At 51.0% G+C, this 20,663-nt stretch overlaps 1 protein-coding gene across 1 annotated transcript in view; it reads right to left on the reverse strand.

The window, feature by feature from the left end:
* Window positions 1-20,663, reverse strand: part of ACACA (acetyl-CoA carboxylase alpha) — a 96,110-nt gene that overhangs the window by 61,971 nt on the left and 13,476 nt on the right. The window contains exons 8-28 of the mRNA XM_058817890.1: window positions 19,837-19,943; window positions 19,348-19,458; window positions 19,019-19,228; window positions 18,134-18,304; window positions 17,369-17,530; window positions 16,952-17,115; window positions 15,954-16,104; window positions 15,390-15,493; window positions 14,804-14,885; window positions 13,442-13,587; window positions 12,649-12,799; window positions 11,341-11,475; window positions 10,834-10,980; window positions 10,474-10,662; window positions 9,860-9,960; window positions 9,667-9,755; window positions 8,586-8,710; window positions 5,574-5,687; window positions 3,640-3,753; window positions 3,022-3,111; window positions 2,433-2,551 (exon numbers count right to left, since the gene is read on the reverse strand). Coding sequence (XP_058673873.1) covers window positions 2,433-2,551; window positions 3,022-3,111; window positions 3,640-3,753; window positions 5,574-5,687; window positions 8,586-8,710; window positions 9,667-9,755; window positions 9,860-9,960; window positions 10,474-10,662; window positions 10,834-10,980; window positions 11,341-11,475; window positions 12,649-12,799; window positions 13,442-13,587; window positions 14,804-14,885; window positions 15,390-15,493; window positions 15,954-16,104; window positions 16,952-17,115; window positions 17,369-17,530; window positions 18,134-18,304; window positions 19,019-19,228; window positions 19,348-19,458; window positions 19,837-19,943 — 2,782 coding nt within the window. The remainder of the gene's footprint in view (window positions 1-2,432; window positions 2,552-3,021; window positions 3,112-3,639; window positions 3,754-5,573; window positions 5,688-8,585; window positions 8,711-9,666; window positions 9,756-9,859; window positions 9,961-10,473; window positions 10,663-10,833; window positions 10,981-11,340; window positions 11,476-12,648; window positions 12,800-13,441; window positions 13,588-14,803; window positions 14,886-15,389; window positions 15,494-15,953; window positions 16,105-16,951; window positions 17,116-17,368; window positions 17,531-18,133; window positions 18,305-19,018; window positions 19,229-19,347; window positions 19,459-19,836; window positions 19,944-20,663) is intronic.

Here is a 20,663-nt window from a genome sequence, read left to right on the forward strand (position 1 = left end):
CATTTTGTGAGTAGAGCAGTGTAGAAGGACAGCAGGAAAAAATCTCTGCACGCTGCTCTGAATGTGAGTGTGGGGTTCTTAAAGAAGTCCTGTTTGGGATAAGGGACATTTAACCTGAATTTTGGGATATCTAACCTGAATTTTGGGATATTCAACCTGGCTTCTGGGATATCTCACCTGGCTTCTGGGATATTCAACCTGCCTTTTGGGATATCTCACCTGGTTTTTGGGATATTGGACCCACAGAGCCCTCTGGGGCTCCCATTAAAAGCTCTTTTCCTCCCTGTGACTTCCCCTTGCTGTTCCTGCATGAGGATGTCTGCTGTTCATTTAAACAAACAATTCCCCAGTCAGATTCTGCCCACAGCACCCACCAGGAGCAGGCTGCACTCTGTGACTTTGTCACATTTAAGGGCTTTTCTGTCCTCTATGCCTCCCTGTGGGCAGCTGATGGCAATCCTGCCACGGCCACAAGCACAAAGCCTGAGCTGTGATCAGCCAGCTCACAGGGAGTCACTGGCATTGCTTCTGCCACAATTAAGGAAAGGCAGAGCAGGGTTAAATACCAATAATGAAGAATTTAAATACGAATTTAAACACCTAATTAGAAATTTAAACTACTGCTGTTTTCTCTATGTGGATGTTTGCCTCAGTAAAACCTGGGGGCTCTCAAAGCTTCACAGATATCTGACACAAAGGGATTACAAATATCTGGAAAACGTGTGGCCTCATAGAACAGCAGCTCCCAGAGGGAATGCTCTCCTGAGGGCTCCTGGCACCTGCTCTGGGTCCCCAGCCCTGCAGAGCCTCCAGGGACATTCTGGGATATTCTGCCTCTGGGGTTTGCCCTTGGGATGCATTTTTGGCTTTTCAGCCTAAGAATTTGTGCTACAAAAGACACAGAAAAGCACATGATGAACACAGACCATGGTCAAGAACAACAAAGAAGATTTAAGCAGGACAGTGTCAGGGTTTGGAGATTTCCTTGTCCTGGGTTTAACAGCAGGTGGTGGCTTCAGAGCCCCTGTGCCACCATCAGCCCCTGGGCACCTCCAGCCAGCCCAGAGGAGGGCAAGGAGCTGCCCAGGGGCCAAATTCATCCCTGGCAGCTGGAGAGGAGCTGATCCTGCCCCTGATCCTGCCTCCCCCGCACAAGGACCATGCATGGAGCCTGAGCTGAGCTCAGAACCTGCCCCAGCCAAGCCAGAGTAAGGGCAGAGGAGATTTCAGGCCAAGGAGCTGCTCCTGGAGCAGGGAAGGAACATTTCCCCTCTCCCAGCTGCCCTGTCTGATCCAGGCTGTGCCCAGAGCAGCCAAAACTCCCTGAGCAGCAAAGGCAACGGAGGCCAGCAGAGAGAAATGGAGGGAGAAGGAAGGGGGGGAAAGAGCACGATAAAGGGGCACTAAAAATAGCCTGCAATTATGTACAAACATTCCAGAAATGCAGGGACACAGATGAGCCCAGGAGAGGCTGGGGCTGCCTGGGGACAGCCATTCACTCCCAGCAGAGCAGAGCCTGAAAACCATTCCCTAACAACTCCTGACGGGTTCCAGCGAAACGAGACCAGAGCCCACCAAAAACCAGAGCAGGGCAGAGATGTGGGGAACAAAGGAGGCAGGAGGGGCCCGGCACGGACCGACAGTGGCACCCGGTGGCTGCGGGGACTCACTGCGACCCGGGAGCCAGCAGGGACAGCACAGAGAGCTCCCACCCTCGGGGGAAAGAGGGGATGGGCTGAGCCCAGAGACTGCCAGAACAACCTGCTCCGGGGCCAGCTGCCCTTGGAATAACATGTAAGGTCCTTCCAAGGGAGGAAGGAGCTGTAAGGTCCTTCCAAGCCAAACCACGTCAATCCAATGGTGCTGCAAGGTCTGATAATCAGGTTTGCTTTTTCGAAATGAACTGGAGATGCCACCCTTCTCTCCAGGAGGAGGCAGCAGGATAAGTGCCCCTATCACCACTGCTGTGTAGCCCAAACCATCATGGTTTTGGTTGGTTTTGGGTGTTTTTGGTTGTTTTTGGTCGTAGTCACAAGGAATGTAAAACTGAAAATCAACGTGTGCCAACCCCACATAAATCACAGCTTTATTTTGTGTAAAACTCTGATCTTGGTCTGCTCCATCAAAGAATCCTGTGCTACAGAAGATGTCACCCTATGCAGCCAAGGCAGGAAGGAGCAGAGCCACACAAGCAGTCAAAAAGGGCTGGCAGAAGGGGGACAGGCACTGTTTGACTGCTCTGTATTGAAATTCTGATTAATTGATCATTCTGTCTGGAACTGCACCGTTTGGAAGGCTCTGGATTCAGCCAGAACTGCCATTCCAGAGATCACGTCCAACCCAAGCTGCAGCTAAAAACCAGAAAACTCATGAAAACCATCCCACTGAAATGAAGCCCCTTTCCCCAAAGCCCCCTGCAGAGGCAGTCTGACCTGTTGGGGTGGGAGGTGGGCAGCATGAACTGGAACTCCACCACGCAGGTGTTGTCCTTCAGCTGGCGGTGCTGCACGCTGTTCAGCTCGTAGGCTATGTAGGCTCTCCTCACGTACACCTGGCAGGGACACAGAGCCATCAGACACCCCTGGAGGGTCCAGAACAACCAGATCCCTGCAAAGGAGCACCTGGATAAACTCCACTTCAACCAGAGTTTGTTCTTTGAGAAAGGCAGAACCATCAGGGTTATGATCCTGTGCTCGGGCTGCAGCTTCACCTTCTGCCTTCAAGCATCTCAGTCTTCACACAAACTTAACTTGATTTTTAATTTCACTCAGTTACCAGTGTTAATGCTGTTAACATTAATTCTAACCGCAGTCTTCACACAAACATAACCTGAATTTGAGATTTTACTCAATTACCAACGTTAATGCTGTTAACATTAATTCTAAGCATGCCCCATCCCACACAACCTACAGCCCTCTTAGATCATGCAGGGTTGCTCAAAACAGACAGTGCTCAATATAAACCAAATCCACAGGAAAATTAAAATATGATTTTTTTTTTTTTCAATGGGAATAAACTCACCTCCAAAGCTGCCATTCTCACCACCTGGTTACTGTGGTAGAAGAAGTTGGGAAGCACATCAAAGATGGATGTCTCAGACAAAATGAGTTTCTAGGGGAGATCACATTAAGCAGAGGTTTAAAAGAGTGTCTTGCAACCAGAATCAGGCAGAAAAGGAAAAACCCCAGATCAAGCTTGGGTAGTTCTGACTGCTAAGCTTTACTTGTTCATCAAGGATTATGACTTTTTAATATTAAAGCAATGAAAACCTGAAGTTGGAAGGGATCACTGAGTGCAGCTCCCTGCTCCTCACAGGACTAAAACCAGAACCATGTGAGAGGAGCTCATCCAGCTGCCCTGGAGCTCTGGGGCTGTGCCCATTCCCTGGGGAGCCTGGGCAGCGCCAGCTCCCTCTGTTCTGGGGAAGAACCCTTCCCTAATGCCCAGCCTGGACCTCCCCTGGCACAGCTGCATCCGTGCCCTCGTGCCTGGTGCCCAGAGGAGGAACCAGCACCTCTACCCTGGCAGGAAGGTGCAGAACTGGCACCAGGCCATCCCCACACTGGCACAGGGCAAAGCTGGACAGCAGAGGGAGGTGAAGGTCAGCGAGAAGGGAGCCCAGGAGAGGGGCTGGGGTACCTGCAGGTTCTCAATGCAGAACTGGTGGCCGTACATGTCGATGGCTGACAGGAAGATGGACTCCACCTGGTTGTGGCGCAGCTCGTAGGAGGGCAGGTGGGAGGCAATGAGCACCTGGGGAAACACAGGCAGGGTCAGGGGAAGGGAACATGCAGGGCCAGCAGCCTGCTCCATCCCTGGGGAGGCATCCTGTGCCCTCTCCCTCCCCAGCTCATTTGTGTCTGCTTTGGTGTCACTGGCAATTCCCCAGGGAACGGCTCCAATCGAGGCCCATCAGCGCGTGGCATTGAGCAGGGCACAGCTGCCAGGGCTGCCCAGCTGCTCATGGGGAGGCAGAGCTGGTGGGCAGCAGCTGTGGGGACACCCAGGCTCTGCTCATGGGCAGGGGAGGGAACAGCCACCGGTGCCAGGCACCAAATGCCCCAGGTGAAGGGGGCAGAGGTAGGAAATGGAAGCAGCCTGCAGGGAAAATGAAGTGGGAGAGCAGCACAAGGGCTGCAGCTCCATCCCCAGCTGCTGTGCGGAGGTTCAAGGACACGAACACAATCCTGGAGGAAACAGAAGGTCACTGAGCAGCTTCAAACACCCTGCTCATCTTCAACAGCCAAGCTTTGAAATAAAAGGAGAGACACCCCCCCCAAGTGTGAGCTTTCCTGCTTTAGGCTGGAGATGTGGAGGGTGCAGTGAGAGCAGTGATCACACTCTGGGGTCAGGAAACCTCTCAGCCCCTCCTGGCAACACAGGGAGGTTCAATGAACTGCTGAGGAGGAAGCTCACACCAATATCTGGGTGCCTGTGTGACATTCGAATCGGTTCTGCAGGAATTTACAGCATCCAGAGTTTTTCCAATTATTTCCAGGTTAGAACAAAATTGACAAAGCCCAACTCCGAGATGGGAGAAGCCCTGCAAAAGGGCAGCATAATTCTTTGTGGTAATTCCTCAGCAGCTGCAAAGAACAGCTGGTTCTTGTGCAAATGGCTCTCCCTGCTCTCTGCACACATGGATCCACAGCCGAGGAACCAGGAGTTCCAGCTCCAGCCATGCTGTTCCTGCACAATGCAGGCAGCCTATGCTGGTCAGGTGTGCAGATGACAAAACCACCAAAACCCACAGTGGCCACACATTCCCACCTCCTCCATCACACAAACCATGGGCTACTCACAGCTAACCCCTGTGTGAGCCACACAAAACTTTTTTTGGAGGAGCAGGGACAAAGTAATGCATGTTGAATTTAAATATTACAGTGATTGGGAATGCACCACAGTTAATCACTGTTAATTAGCTTCACTCCCCAAGTGCTGCTCACAGGAACCTACTGTCCCCATGTGCACAGTGATGGAAACAAACATCAGGAGCAGTGGGTGTCTCAGGGCTGAGCTGCAGGCAGGAGCAGCCTGGGTGTCACAGACAATTTTTATAAAAAATCCTTTCCTTAGGATTTTTCCTCCTGAGAAGCTGAGAGGCCTCAGGAACAAAATGTAAACATTGATTATCTGCTGCTGTGGGATGCAACAGGTGCATCTGTGATTGGCTCACGTTGGATGTTTGTAATTAATGGCCAATCACAGTGAGCTGGCTCAGAGCCACAAACCTTTGTTATTCATCCTTTCATTCTTTTCTATTATTAGCCAGCCTTCTGATGATATCCTTTCTTCTATTCTTTTAGTACAGTTTTAATGTAATATATACCATAAAATAATAAATCAGGCCTTCTGAAGCACGGAGTCAGATCCTCCTCTCTCCCCTCACCCTCAGACCCCTGTGAACACTGTCACACCTGGGCAGAGCCTCACCTGCCGTGCCCTCACACAGTTTTAATGTAATATATACCATAAAATAAGAAATCAGGCCTTCTGAAGCGCGGAGTCAGATCCTCCTCTCTCCCCTCATCCCCAGACCCCCCGAGCCCCGTCACACCTGGGCAGAGCCTCACCTGCCGTGCCCTCAGCGCCACCTTGGCGTTGGTTGTCTTGCTGAGCTGGGTCAGCTCTGTCAGGATGTTGATCAGCTCGTCTGTCAGCGTGGGGTCACGGCCACACAGCTGGTCCTGGCAACACAGACAAGGAGAAGTGCTTGGAGAGGGGGGAAACGTCAGCCGTGCTCCCCCAAAGGAGTGTGAGCCTGCAAGCACACACTCAGGCTGGACCACAGCATCCCCAGCAGCCCTGACCTGGATTATCCTGCAACTCTGTGCTGACAAGGACACAAATATTCAGCATTCAACGATTTCACAAGGTGAAAGAAGGGACAGGCACTCCATTCTCCAATTTGCAGCACATGTTTTGGCACCCAAACACATGCTGACTTCTCAGAGAGGCTCAGGAAACCTTTTCCCATTACCCAGTTTCAGGTTTGTACCAGAAGTTTCTCCTTCTGGTACAAACGGAAAACTCAAAGAGCTTAAACTGTAGCCAGGCACCTTATGGAACATGTAAAGGTCACCAGACCTTCCCCATGAAGGGTGACCAGAGTTACATTGCCACAGAACCTCCTGACACCCACCTAAAAATCACCTCAAACCTCAGAAGTCCCCACAAGTCCACAGCCACAAACCACCCAGGCTTTCAGCAGCTTCAGCCAACACCAGAAACAGGATCTGCCACTGCTCTGACAAGGCTAAAGCAAAGCTAACTAAACCCATGAATAATGTTCTGTATTTCCTGCCACAGTACTCGACTGGCGCCATAACATTCCTTCTAACCAGAGAATCCTGGATCTGAGCAAATCCACAAGCTTTCCTTGCTGCCTAGACTGGCTGGATAAAACAACAAAACTGAAGAGCACAAACTTGCAGTGTTAACGCTGTTCCAAAACTCCCCTGAATTCATCCATTCAAAAAATGCCAGCAGTAGAGACTTCCTTCCAAAAATACTTTCAATTCCCATGAATAATCCCACAGTCTTCAACACTTCTTGTGAGCTTCTCCCCTCCCACCCTGAAGCCTCTAGGAGCCTCTAACGTGATTCTTCCACACAGCACTTAACAGCTTGTCTTGATAAATTAATCATAGCAGGGAAATGTGAGATGAAACAGGGATTTGCCAGGAGAAAGAGCTGAGGCCTAAAAGTTTAAAGAGATCTTAAACACCCACAGACCAGAACAGGCCATCTGAAGAGCCAGGGAATAGAAAAGGATGAGGGGAAACCTCTGTGCAGCAGGTGGGATTGACAAACCTGCCAGGGAAAATGAATTAAAAAGCAAAGCCAAATAATACAGAAGTCCTACAGGGGAACACAGAACTGCTGGGTTTGAAACACAGACTCCTGGTGTTGCTGTGCTGCTGCTCCAGGGAGCAGAAATCCCCCAGGACAGGGGGCCCTGCCATGGCAGCAGCCACTCCATCCTGCTCAGACCAAGATGTGCATAAGCTAAGCACAGAAAATGAACACACAACAAATCACACCACACTTCAACAGATGTATGAAGGATGAGGCCGCTCCCACCCTGCCTGCAGTGCCTGCTGGCTAGAAAAGGTGAGTGATGGCAGCACAACAGCATTACTGAGGCATCCTTGGAGCCCCTGGTTAATAATGGGCTCCTGGATCCACCAATAACAGCCCCACAGGCAGCCAGGCTGCCCTGAGCCCAAACACACCAACAGCCTGGGCCCCAAAAACAACACAGGGGTCACACCAAACACCCCAAACACAACACAGTAGTCACCATGGTCACACAAACACACCACACCTGTCACCGTGGTCACACCAAATACACCACAGCTGCCACCCTGGTCACACCAAACACACCACAGCACGTTTGGAGCCACGAGGTGGGAGAGGAGTGATGATGGTCTTTTGGTTGATGGAGAGCCTAGAAGCTCAGGGACACCCAGGTGTGCCAAGGGTAACCATGATGTCCCTCCTGAGCTCCTGTTCCCACTGCAGAGGGAAATCCCTGTGCCCCCAGTGAGGTGGCACTGTGGATTTGGGTAACCAGGAGTGGCTCCTCCACCAAGGTCTCCCTGGTGATTCTGGCTCCAGCTGGGCTTTGCTTGAGCAGAACTAGCAGGCAGTGATGGTGTGAAGAACGCCCCAAGAGCAAGGGACAAGGGAGGCTCTCTGAGGCCTCCCCAATGCCCCTCACACCACCAGAGCCAGCGAGGCACAGCCACACCAGTGACAAACACTGAAAGCTCCAGTCCTGCTCCAGCAAGGGCTGCTCAGGATGACAACAAGAAGCCAAAGGCAGGGCTGGCTGTGCCTGCACTGATTGGCAAAGGCAGCAGCAGAGCCTGGGCCCAGCTCCCTGACAGGGGCTAACGCCTCGCCCGCACCCCCGTGTAATTACACACTTGAGTGACTGGACTCTGAAGAAAATTGAAGGCCTGAGCTGTGAACAGCTGCCATTTTCTCTCTCCATCACACCAGCGTGATTACTTGAGAAATGAACAGCCCCAGCTCAAAGCTACTCCAGAATTCTCAGAGGAAATATGGCTCCGTGTTCAAATAATGAGATTCTTAAGGCAAGCGTTACTTACAATCACACCACACACCAAAGAGGGAAAGGGGGGAAAAAGGGGAAAAAGGAGGGCCAGGAAGAAAGAACACCAGCATCCTTACATCTTGCAAATGAGAATTTGAGAAACCCAGCTTGGGTCTAGGAAAACTATGGCTCTTCTTTTGCTTTGGAGAGTTATTTAGTGGATGGCTTCTTTAGATGTCTTTTGGGCAGTAACAGACTACAATATGGTTGTAAAATAAAAGACAAAAAGAGGAAAAAAGAAAGAGGAAAAAGAGAAAGAGAGAGAAAGACAGAAAGGGAGGAAAAAAGAAAGAGGAAAAAGAGAAAGAGAGAGAAAGACAGAAAGGGAGGAAAAGGGAGGAAAAAAGGGAGGAAAAGGGAGGAAAAGGGAGGAAAAAAACGAGAGAAAAAGAAAGAGAGAAAAAGACAGAGAGAAAAAGACAGAGAGAAAAAGACAGAGAGAAAGCAGGCAGCAGGCCCTTACAATGAGCATGGTGACCAGCAGGTTCTTCTTGGTGACCTGGGCGTGGGAGAAGATGTAGTTGAGCACGGCGTTCATGTCACTCTTGTTCTCCTCACGAAGGGTGAAGACACACTTGTCATAGTGACCTGCAGCAGAAATGCACATTGCTTTTCCACCCTTCACACCTCCGTGGCAAGGATTGCAAGTTACCAGATGTGTCTGTATTTTTCTAGGTGTATTTTTTGAGCATCTGCTTGGCTTGAAGGGAGCTGACAATGGAGAGAGACTATTTACAAGGGATGGAGTGACAGGACAAGTGGGAATGGCTTCACACTGACAGAGAGCAGGGTTAGGTTGGGTATTTGAAAAAAATTCCTCCTTGTGAGGGTGCTGAGGCCCTGGCACAGGTGCCCAGAGCAGCTGTGGCTGCCCCTGGATCCCTGGCAGTGCCCAAGGCCAGGCTTGGAGCACCCTGGGATTGTGGAAGTTGTCCCTACCCATGGTAGGGGTGGAATGAGATGTGCTTTAAAGTCCCTTCCAAGCCAGACCATTCTGTGTTTCTCTATGGTCCACACAATCAATCTGGGAAGGAATCATTCCCACCATCACCTACTGCAAACTTTAATTCTAACATCCCACTCTTAATAAACAGCTCCAACACCAAATGCCTCCTTTGTGAGCAATTCTGAGAGAGGAATACGGAGCTCAGACTTTCATTCAAATGACAACCAAAATGAAATAACAGCAAAGAGCCTTGCACCATCCTCTGCTGCCAGCAAATTGAAGTGGAAATGAATCTGCAGTACCATTAGGCCAGGGCAGGTAATGGAGCAGGACAAAAGAAGAGTGGGATCTGAACTACCTGTAAGAGCCAGAGCTTTGGAATTAACCAGGGCTCCATTGCCATCTTGTGCCTGGATCCAGCAGTGCAAGGCATTGATTTCACCTCTCAGTTCAGCTGAGCTTCGGGACAGAATCTCCCCTACCAAACCCAGGGAGACCCCAAAACCAATCCTGTGCACCTCACCTCAGCACAAGATGAGGGCAAACCTTCCCCAAAGGGCCCACATGGGACTTTGCAGGACCAAACTCAGGAACTCACCGTGCTGGAACTGAGTCTCCACCTTGAGGTACTGCCGGAGCAGATCCATCACCACGGCCTTCATGTGGCCCCGAATGCCACTGCGGTACCTGCAGGGGCACCAAGGCAGCCCTGAGCGAGCTGCAGGCACAGCCAGCCCCTGCCAGGGCTGCTGGGGGGCTGCTGCTCTGCAGGACAGCCTGGCAGGGCTCACCTCTGCACCAGCTGCACGATGCTCTGCGTGTTCATGAAGAAAACCTCGCGCTCCGACTTGCGGTTCAGCGTGGCCGCGTGGCTGTCCAGGATGTTGGCAATCTGAGAGGGAAAGGAACGTGGGGAAAAAGCACAGGGAAAAGCCTCAGTGGGCTGGACAACCAGCAGAGACACAGCAGAGCCCCAACAGACTCCAGCAAAGGAGATCAAGATGTGCCAGTGATACAAAAATCTATGCAGTGTATCATACCACGGAGAAATCCTACCCGGCCTCCCTTGGCAAATCATCCTAACCTCCCTCAAAATCATCCTATTTTGAGGATCCACTGGCACTACAAACTGCCCATATATCATGCCCACGGGGCCACTGATAAGATTAAAGTGCTCCCAGCAGTGTGCCTGGTTGAAGCCACACTGAGCAGGGAGCACAGACCCTGCAGCACAGGTAAAGAGACAGCCTTGCAGTGACAGAGGTAAGGATCTTCCACCATCAGCACCCCCTGCCCAAACACACCTTTCAGGTCCAGTTAACCTCCATGTCACTCAAAGGAACTTTTTCTCTCTGTGTGCCCCAACACAAAGCAATTTTCCCCCTCCAGGAAGGTGGCTGCTCACCTGCTGGCTGGGGAACTGGCAGAGCACCGACGTGATGTTGCTGGCATACTGCGCCATCTCCTTCTTGATGGACTTCTCCACGTTGGGTGGGATCCTCCCAGAAACACTGGTCATGATGTCCTGGAGCTCCAGCAGGGGCAAAGAGGGATCCCTCAGGGTCTTCATCAACCGCTCAACCCAGCCCTTCACCTGGAGAGAGACAAGGCAGTGAAGGCAAGAACGAAGAAGAGAAAAAACAACAACAAGAGGAAAAAGGAGAGGAGTGATGTCCAACATCCCCTCCCCTGTGGCAGGAAAATTGCCCAGCCTTCCTTGAGCTGCAAGAAGGCAGTTTAGGCTCTGGAAGAGAGGCCTCAGTACCTTGCTGCTGAAGAAGGGCTCTGGCAGGCAGTAGCCATTCATCACGTTCACCAGGTTGTCCAGCACGTAGTGGAAGATGCGATGGAGCTTCTCACCCCGCAGGGCTGTGCTCTGGATCTGGGGCAGGGTCCCTGTGTGCAGCTCAGCCTGCAATGGGGAACAGCCCCAGTGAGCCTCCTGTGGGTCACCAGCCCTGGGAACAGTCACCCTCAGCTGGAGCCAAGGGTTAACCTGCAATGATTCCCAGAGTGGGAAATGCACTGGGTTGAGAGGTACAACCCCACAACAGTGCTGAGGTAAGCAGGAATGGTAGATAAGTTTGGCCTGAATCAGACAGGGAGAGAAAAATCTCAGTGCCAGTCCTCATCTGAGACAAATAAACGGTGAAGTGACAATTCCAGTACAATGCACAAATGGGAAACTGGCTCACTGGAACATCCTGTACCGCTCCCAACATTACTCCCTCATTAAAACCCCACAAAATCTGTGCCTTCTGCAGCTCCTCACCTGCTGAACCCTGCTGGGATCATCCAGCTGCAGCTTGGCAATCACACAGCCCGGGTCCAGGACTGCCCCTGGGCGTTTGACATAGTGGATGCAGCCTGACTCCCCTGCTGTTATGGTCATCACCATTTTCATCACCTGTAGCAAGGAAAGAGGTTACACATTCATCCCCTGTGCCCCAAAATGGCTCTGGTTTTGGGGGGCAGCGGGCAGTGTCCCACCCCAGACAGAGCTGCACTCAGGTGTGCCCAAAACTCACAAGCACAGATGTTGGGAACAAAACCCAGACACTGAAGTGAATGGGAGAACAAAATAATTGGCCACAAAATAGTGCAGCAGGAGTTTCAGGAATGGCACTGCTCACGCTGCCTGAACAAACAGGGCACTCAGGAAGGTCCCACACTCAGCACAATGAACAAGGCTGACAATTTTCTGCTGCGTTCCAAAGGCTCCTCTCAAAGGCTGCAGCCACATCTTCACTTCAAGCAGAGGGAAGCAGGATCACTTTCTAGAGCTCTCAGAGAGCTCTTCCCAGACAGAAATGCTTCCTCAGATCAAGAGCTGCTGCCTTTGGAGCAGAGGGGTTGGGTATGGGGGAGCCAGCTTGGTTTTACCCTTGCTCTGCACTACATCACAGGGATTGTGTGGGTGGTGCCTTCTTAGCCATGACCTGTTGCAGTGCAAAAGCACTTACATAAAATAGCTGCATCTATGTCTTGATATTCTTCTCCTACTCATTGTCCCCAGCTGGTTTAATTGCCCCTCTGTCATCACACACCTTCCCCTCCCTCAAATCTGTTTTGAGCCACACACTCCTACACAGCCCCTTGTGCTTTCCTCATCGTGATGCAGAAACTGCTCATCCTCCTCCTCCTCCTCAGTAAGAGTTAAGTAACTTCCTAGGGAGAAGGGAGGAGTGACACTTATTAACTTCTGGGATCAACCTGATAAATGATCAGCTAACCAGGATAAAGTTTGTTACCTCATCCTGGCATACAACTCTGTGTCAGTAGTACAAGGAGAAGCCTTCTTCACCTGGGAAGGGATCCCACCTTCCCTTGGAACCTCAGGAAGGTGATAATCCCAGGATTTTTGGGCAATTTTGCTCATCACTTGGTGTAGAGTCATCAACACTCAAATTTCTGCTGTTAAATTTCTTCCCCTCCCCATCACCCTCATTGATGATTCCTGCTGTACTTCTGGTTAAAATTTGCAAATGAAACACTGTGAATCATCCCTCATGCTCAAATCCCAGTCCCAGAGCATCCAACACCCCTCCCCTGGTCCAAACCAGTTCTCTGGCAGTTTTACCTCAATTTCTGCAAAGCACTGGCCTGCAAACACGTGTCCCCCATCCTCCACCACATACTGGATCAGCTTCCCCGCGGAGGGGGAGCGCAGGATGGAGGGATCGTTCTCCTTCTCAAACACACAGGTCTTGTTCCCAATGGTGATGCGGTACCTGGGGGACAGCAGGACACATCAGCATGACAGAATTCCCTGGGGAGGGACAGAATTCCATGGGGAAAGGTGTGGGAAAGGGAAAATCCAGTCTGCCTTTCCCTGTTCTACTTCAAAACAAAACTACAGGAAAACACCTCAACCAACAGAGAGGTGGAGATCGCAACCCAAGCGTTACCCAAATTCTCTGTCCTCCTGAGCAGATCCATTACTTTTCCCAGAAGATAACACAGCAGAGGGGGCAGAGTTCACATTCCAGACCTGGGGATGCCCTTCACTGCCCTTACTGCTCTGATCCTTGCAGGGAATTTCGAGGGCATGCACTAAAACTTGTCTTTATTTCTGAAGCAGCCGTGGAATTACAAGAATTTTAAATATTTTCAGGTTCTGGGTTTTTTTTTGTTTTTATAATCCCAAAAGTCACTTGTAAGGACCAAGGAGAAGAATATGGACTCCACTTGGTGCACGGCCAGATCATTCCTCTAACAGCAGCCAAGATCTGCTCTGTCTCAAAACTCACCCACAGCGCACGCAGTAAACTCCACCTAGGAGAGAACTCCCCTCCCAGCTGACCTTTCGGGAAGCATGAAGTCACAAATGCACCTCACATTAGCAGTGCAAACGCTAAAGATGGAGCTGCTACCTGTCCACTTCCTCCTTCATGTAGGTGGTGTAGCTGCTGCCGTCGTAGGAGAGCAGCAGCCCGCCGTCGCTCAGGCGGTGCACGTCCACCTCCACGCAGGAGCTGTTCATGATCACCACGTAGCAGTTGGGAGACTGCCTGGTCACCTGCCAAGCCACAGAAATGGGAATTACCCAGGGAACTGAGCACAGCACTGAGGGTCTTGCCTGACACAACACAGAGTTTTCCAAGTGCTGCAATAGCGGGAGTTGATGAAGAGGAACGGAGGTGTTCGACGCTGTGTGAAAAAATTGGGGTCACAAAGGCAAGGAAGCAAGTGAGCAGAGGGATGGAGCAGCTCAGGGCTGAGAGAATTGGGACTGTTTAGCCTGGAGAAGAGAAATTCTGGGGAGGTTTAAATGTGGCCTTCCAAAAGCCCACAAGAAAAATGGAGAGGCTTTTCACAAGGGCCAACCCAAATCAGTCTGGGATTCTGTGACACAGCAGCCAAGAGATGCCAGGACTAGCGCTGTCCATGAATGCTGATTTAATCCTCTCACACTTCTGCACTGAAGGTTGAGGTTTGGTTGTGCAATCACGATTTGCTCACCCTTATCTCCTTACAAGGCACAGTTGTGCACTTACACTGCATAATGGAGGAGATAATTTGGGAGGAAAACGAGAAATTGTCCCACAGCAACAAGTGCTCTCCCTGAGAAGGGGATCCTATCCCAGTCTCTGCCCCAGAGCTGCTATTTGAAGCTGGGTAAATCCTTTAAAGAACACTTCAGCTGCTGCTCAATGCTTCTATTCCTCACCAAAGATAAATCCAGGGAGGTGCAGAATTCTCACTGCTGCAAAAAAACAGCCTATGGTCTTGCCATTAAAAACTTCAACACAAACTTGCCCCAGTAAGCTAAAGAGGATTGCACAGGCAACCTTAAGTCTAATATTTCCTAACTTTCATATGTTTGTTTGGTTTTGCAACATGGGGCTTTTGCATGCAGCAAAAAAAGCAACACCATGGGGAGAAATTGCTGCAAATTCTGTCACGTTGGTGTGTCAAAACCCCAGCAGAGCAGACCTACACATTCAGAAAAATCAGCTGGAAGTTTTGGCCAACCAAAACAAAACTATTTTGTAGTAGTTTTTGCCTGTAACAAAGCAAATTTCACCCTGCTCAGAGCAAGAGGCTGAAATGTTTACAGACATTGCAATGGGGCGATGCAAGGGGTGTTGCCCTGCTGATTTCTTCACCCACTAAAGCAGAGAACATCAGCCCTGCTCAGACAGAACTCCCTGCACGGATCTGTGCAAAGGGGAGGCCAGAGCAGCACAGGGGGCCATGTGCAGCCCAGGCAGGGGGTGGGTCCCACTCTGTACCTTCAGCACATATTTCCGTCCCTCGTAGATGAGCTCCACGTCCACCGTGTTGAGCAGAGTGTGAGCAGGGAGGACCTGGCCCCTGGAAAGGGAAGGGCAAAACAAAACTGATCTTCCACAAGCCACCAAAGGACTACCAGCGGTCCAAAGAGCTTCAGAGATGCATGCAAGGCTTCAGGAAACACTGGCAGAGAGATGGGAGTAGGTTTTTATAGTCTCTTAGGAGAGACACGAATCGGTTTGACCAAGTCAAACAAAGTCCCTCCAGCCACACAGGGCAGCTTTGCTCTCCTTTCCATCCACTCCTGGGTGATTCCAGACTCCCTGATGCTGCCCTAGCAGCACACAGAGCAAGAACTCCGTGTTTCTGAGCCATTTCCTGGAGCTCCTGCTAGAAACCAAAGCAATCGGTGCAGCCAGCAGGGGATGTTTGCAGATGCAGATACCTGCCAGTTTTCCCAGCAGATAAAGAGCTCCCTGGGGCCAGGCAGCAGCCAGCAGATAACAGCCCCTGAGCATTGCTGGGCTGCACTGAACAGAACCTGTAGAGCAGCAGGGATTCCTGGAGAGCAGCTTGGCCTCTCACCTTTCCAGGGAGTGCAGGAAGTTGGAGACGCTGTTTCGGAAGCTCACGTCAGCCACGTGCAGGGCCCCACACACCACCCCCAGCATGGTGTCAGGCCTCTCAGCCTAAAAAAAGGGACAGCCACAGTCACACCTCCCCCAGCCTCAGCCCAGGCTCAACACACAGCTACAAGAATCAGCAGCCTCAGCTCCATTTTTGGTTCACGGCCAACACTCTAAAATCAAGTCAGTGTGGCAGCCATGTGAACCCTACACAGAAGCCATTATTTCTGTAACCATTTAAAACTACATTTTCTTCTGCCTGGATCACATCTCGAGGTTCCAACAACACTTCCACTGTCATCTGTCCCAGATTCCAAACATAACATTGTCTTAATGATTTTCTGGACAACTTTAAGACCAACTTTCCCCAAAAGGGACGACCTAGGATTCTGATATATGTAAGAAGCAATGCCATGAAAATATTTATTCATCAAGTGGACAGTGACCATTCCTACACCCTTTAGCAGCAGCAGACACCACCCCTGCCCCTGCCAGGTGTGTCCCTGCAGGGCAAGCAGCTCACCTGCACTTTCTCAGCGATGAGCCGGTCCAGCCAGCCCGTGTCGATGCGGTTCTGCTGGAAGCTCTCTGTCTCCAGCAGCTTGATCAGGTATTCCACAGTGGTCCTGAAGTCCCCTCGGATGGACAGCTCCTTCAGAGCCACCACCATGTTCCTGAAAGGGGAAAGAAGCCCTGTTATCTATCCCATCCTAATGGCAGCTGCAGACAGAAAAGCACCTGAAGGTCAGAGCAGAGGAGCGCGGGCACTGGATGGAGCAGGGTCCTGAAGGGATGTTGGAAATGGGAGAATACTGATTTCCCTGCTGCTGGTGTGAAGGGATGGTTGGAAATGGGAGAATACTGATTTCCCTGCTGTTGGTGTGAAGGGATGGTTGGGAATGGGAGAATGTTGATCTCCCTGCTGCTGGTGTGCAGAGCAGCCCAGTGGGATCAGGAGTTCCCCCTGCTATCATCACCCAGGCCCTACCACGTGTCAGGGGTGTATAACAGACAGACAGACAGATGTGGTGTCCACCCCACCCAGAGTGGAACTGGGAAAGGCTCTGGATGAAAAACGTGGATGATAGGTCAGACAGGTCTGCCTGAGGACCAGGTGCTTTAAAATCCCACAGCACAGAGGACACTGCATGGCTCACACACCATCCTGAAGCATTGTTCACTCAGGTTAGCAATGTTTCCCTGTTAGAAGCCTTCACTTGGATGCTTTAAAGAGAGATTTTCACCCTGTGGTGGCTGTGTCACAGCCCAGCAGCAGGTATACAAGGCAGGGATGAAACAAAAAGGAGAAAAAAGAAAGAAAATTAAGCAAAAAGTGTAGAAATGTAGGTGCAACATAATGGGATTGCAAAGCAAGACAGGATGAGAAGCCTGGCCACAAAATGGAAAACAAGATAAAGACAGGGAAATTGTTCTTGAAGCTCCCAGAAGTAAGCAGCCTCGTTTTCCCTGGATCAAAGAGGACAAAGCCAAGCAATTCCTAAGGCCTCCCACATCACTTACGAGATGGCTTCCTCACGGTTCTCCCCCCAGGAGAAGCAGTGGCCAAACTGGGAATCAGCAAACTCATGGAGCCCTCCTGCAGCAGCCACGCTGAAATAGCCCCAGACGTTCTTATTGCTGCGGAAATTCAGCTCCTGGACTGTGCCAGAGCTGGGCTTGAACCCCTGCAAAGACAGACAGACACTCAGACATTGCTCTGTGCCCTACAGAAAAGGTGAACAACCCAGAATGAGGGCTCTGAGAACAGCTCTTTGCGCTGCACCGCGGTGTAACAAGTTCAGGCTGTGTCTAACGGAGTCTAAGTGAGGTAAGGGAAGAACCTCTTAAATTTGCTGCCAAAACGTTGAGCAGCAGCAGCAGCAGGGAGAGGCCCTGGGAAGGCCAGGGTGAGCAGCAGGGCCAGAGGGGAGGCCTCACCTCGTCAGGGTTCTCGCTGGTGATGCGGGCGGCGATGACGTGCCCACGAGGGCTGGGCACGTGGGCCGAGTTCTCAAAGTCAATGGTGGTGTCCCCCCAGGGAGAAACTCCATACATCACCCTGATGTCCTTGATCCTGTGCAGGGGGATCCCCATGGCAATCTGAGGAGGGAAACATAGATAAATAAACAAGCCCCGCCACTGAGTTTGTCCCCTCACAGAGGCAAGCATTCACACTTCCCAGGACAGCTCAGCTCAGTGCAATATCCACCTTAAGCCCTCAAGCCAGCATTTTCCATTGACTGATTAAAAGGCCCCAGGGAATGCTGGCAGTGCCAGGTCAGCTGAGGATGGGCATGCATTAGGCCTGGTAAAAATATACTGAGGTCCCAGTGAGGCAGAAGGGCCCTAATTAGTTATAGGAAACTGTGGAATTTTGCAATTATAAACTGTGGGCAGAGTAACCTGCAGAACCAGCTGCTGGCTGCATCCTTATGGAGCAAAATCCCATTTTGCCTGTTCATTAGTAGGGTTTTTTTTTATAGATACAGTTCAAAAAAGAATTAGAAAAATCACACAGAGCCTTACTGAGGTGTGAGGGGACTGTGGCATCCACCCACTGGAAAGCTGGGGGGACACACAAGGGCCTGACAAGCCACAGCACACCAAAAACTGCTCTGTACAGGATCTCTGAGGGAACCCCTGGTGCCTTTGGGGAGCATCAAACAACTGCTGAAAGGTGGGAAATTCCATGTGTGTGCTCACCTGGAGCTGTGCTGCTGGCAGGTTGACATCTGCCACCATCTCAGTGCAGGGATGCTCCACCTGCAGCCGTGGGTTCAGCTCCAGGAAGTAGAAGCTGCCATCCTGGCTGTACAGGTACTCCACAGTGCCTGCACTCACATAGCCCACCATCTTGGCAAGCTTCACTGCACACTGGGACACACAAAACAAGAATATTGCATTGCCAGTCACACAAAACAAGAATATTGCATTGCCAGACACCCCTGCTCGCTCTGTTCACCCAGCACACCCACTCCAGATTTCTGCTGCCATTCTGAAACACCCCAACACTTGTAACAGGCCCAAGAGAAAAACCAGTGGAGTTTTGATTTCTGACTTATTTCATCTACAATTCACAGAAGGCAGAGTTTGAAGCAAATATTTGCAACACTCAACATCAGGCAATTCCTGCAGCTCCTGAAACTTGCTTTTGATATGGTAACACATTTAAAGCACACTTTCCTCCCCTTTCTGGGGGGGCATTTATCTTTGAAAGGAGCTGTTGGTGAGATTTAGTGTAGAAATGTGAGTGCCTGACCACAGCAAGCAGGTGGAGAGACACAGCCCAGCATCGCTCCTTTAGAACACTAACTAATGCAAAACTTAACACATTTAAAACACACTTCCCTCCCCTTTTTTGGGGGGGCATTTATCTTTGAAATGAGCTGTTGGTGTTGGAGATTTAGTGTGGAAGACCGGAGATTTAGCTGTTGGTGAGATTTAGTGTGGGAATGTGAGTGGCTGCCCACGCCAAGCAGGTGGAGAGACACAACGCTGCATTGCTCCTTTAAAACACTCAACAATGCAAATATAAAACAAAAATACCAAGTGCTGGCAGGGCAGGGCAAGCTGCAGAGCCCCTCTCACCTGCTCCATGTGCTCAAACACTGCAGAGGTGGCAATGGAGGCTGGGGCCTCCTCGATGATCTTCTGGTGGCGGCGCTGCACGGAGCAGTCGCGGCCGAAGAGCGAGATGGCGTTGCCGTACTGGTCTGCCAGGATCTGCACCTCCAGGTGCCTGGACTGCTTGGCCAGCCTCATCACAAAGATGGGGGAGCCTGGCACCTCTGTTTGAACCTGCAGCAGGGGCAGAGAGAGGCAGAGCACCCCGTGTGAGAGGCGCCCTCGGTGCTGAGGTCCCACAGACCCAGCCTGAACACCGAGAGTAAAGCGGCCCAGGGGAGTGGGAGCATCACCTGTCTGAACAGGTTGGGGAAGTCATCTGCATTGTTCACTTTCCTGATCCCTTTTCCTCCTCCTCCTTCAGAGGCCTTGATCATGACAGGGTAGCCAACCTCCTCAGCAGCCTGGCAAGAGGAGCAGAACAGCAGGGTAAGGACAAAAAGGCAGCAGGGTAAGGACAAAAAGGCAGCAGAATCCAGCAACAAGATCATTATTTCCTTATATCCCTTCTGATTCACATCCACATCTGACTATTTAGCAACCAATGGCATAGAAACCAAATACCCCATTGGCAAGAGTGCTTGTAGCTGGAAAAATCAGCAGGGATTTTGTGATTACAGAGAACTCTGACCTCTGCAAGCGATCACAAAATGTTTTGTCAGTGCTTCAATGTTATTAAATCTACGAATTCACAGAAAAGCTTTTGTGTAATACAGAAAATAATTTAAAAATTTGGGTAACATGAAAACCCTCAGACCCACCCTGGAAGCCCCCAGACCCACCCTGAGGCCATCATCAGCGTCCCTGACGTAGCCCTTCTCGTAGAGCTCCTGGGGAACGCTCAGGATTCGCTTCTGGAGGTCGTTCTCCTGCCAGTCCACTCGCAGCCCTGGAGCACAAAATGACTTAAAACCAGACCACAAACTGACAAAGCCAGACTGGAGTCTGTATTTCCAGCTGAAGTCTGATAAAGCCCCTCTAAATGAACCCATTCATCTCCTCTGTCTATCCAATAATTGACAGGGGTCAAGTCCCAACCACTGGGGCAGAGGAACCCCCTGAGTTGGTCTAGCCACAGTTAAAATGTGCACAATCTACATAAATCACCACCTTTAAACACAAGAAATGTCCTCAGCACCCTCTGAGCTCCCAGTGCTGCCAGGCTGTGAGGAGCCACTGCAGGACACAAGTGACAGTCACAGTGCTGAGCAAGGGCTGGCAGCCCTCAGAAAAGGAGAGTGCAGAGGGTAACAGACATTGCTGATCTCTGGGGAGCAAGGGTTTTTATCCAATCCATCACATCCCCCTCCATTTATCTGTGAGAAGCAGGCTGTTATTTACAGTGCTTTGGAGCTGCAGAGGAATTCCATGGCAGCAGAGCATGGGCTCCAAAGCTGCACACGATCATGGGGGGCTTTGGGCTGGAAGGGACTTCAAGGATCACCTTGTTCCAGGGCAGGGACAGCTCCCATCAGACCAGGTGAGCCTGTGAGCATCAGCTGCACTCCAGGGAAGAACCTCTTCCATGTTTGCTCACATCCCCTCCCATCCCTCCTCTGCATGCTGCCAGCTTCTCCCACCACCCCAGGCTCATCTCACCCCCAATGTC

The sequence above is a fragment of the Ammospiza caudacuta genome, chromosome 20, assembly GCF_027887145.1.
Source record: "Ammospiza caudacuta isolate bAmmCau1 chromosome 20, bAmmCau1.pri, whole genome shotgun sequence".
Taxonomy (NCBI): domain Eukaryota; kingdom Metazoa; phylum Chordata; class Aves; order Passeriformes; family Passerellidae; genus Ammospiza; species Ammospiza caudacuta.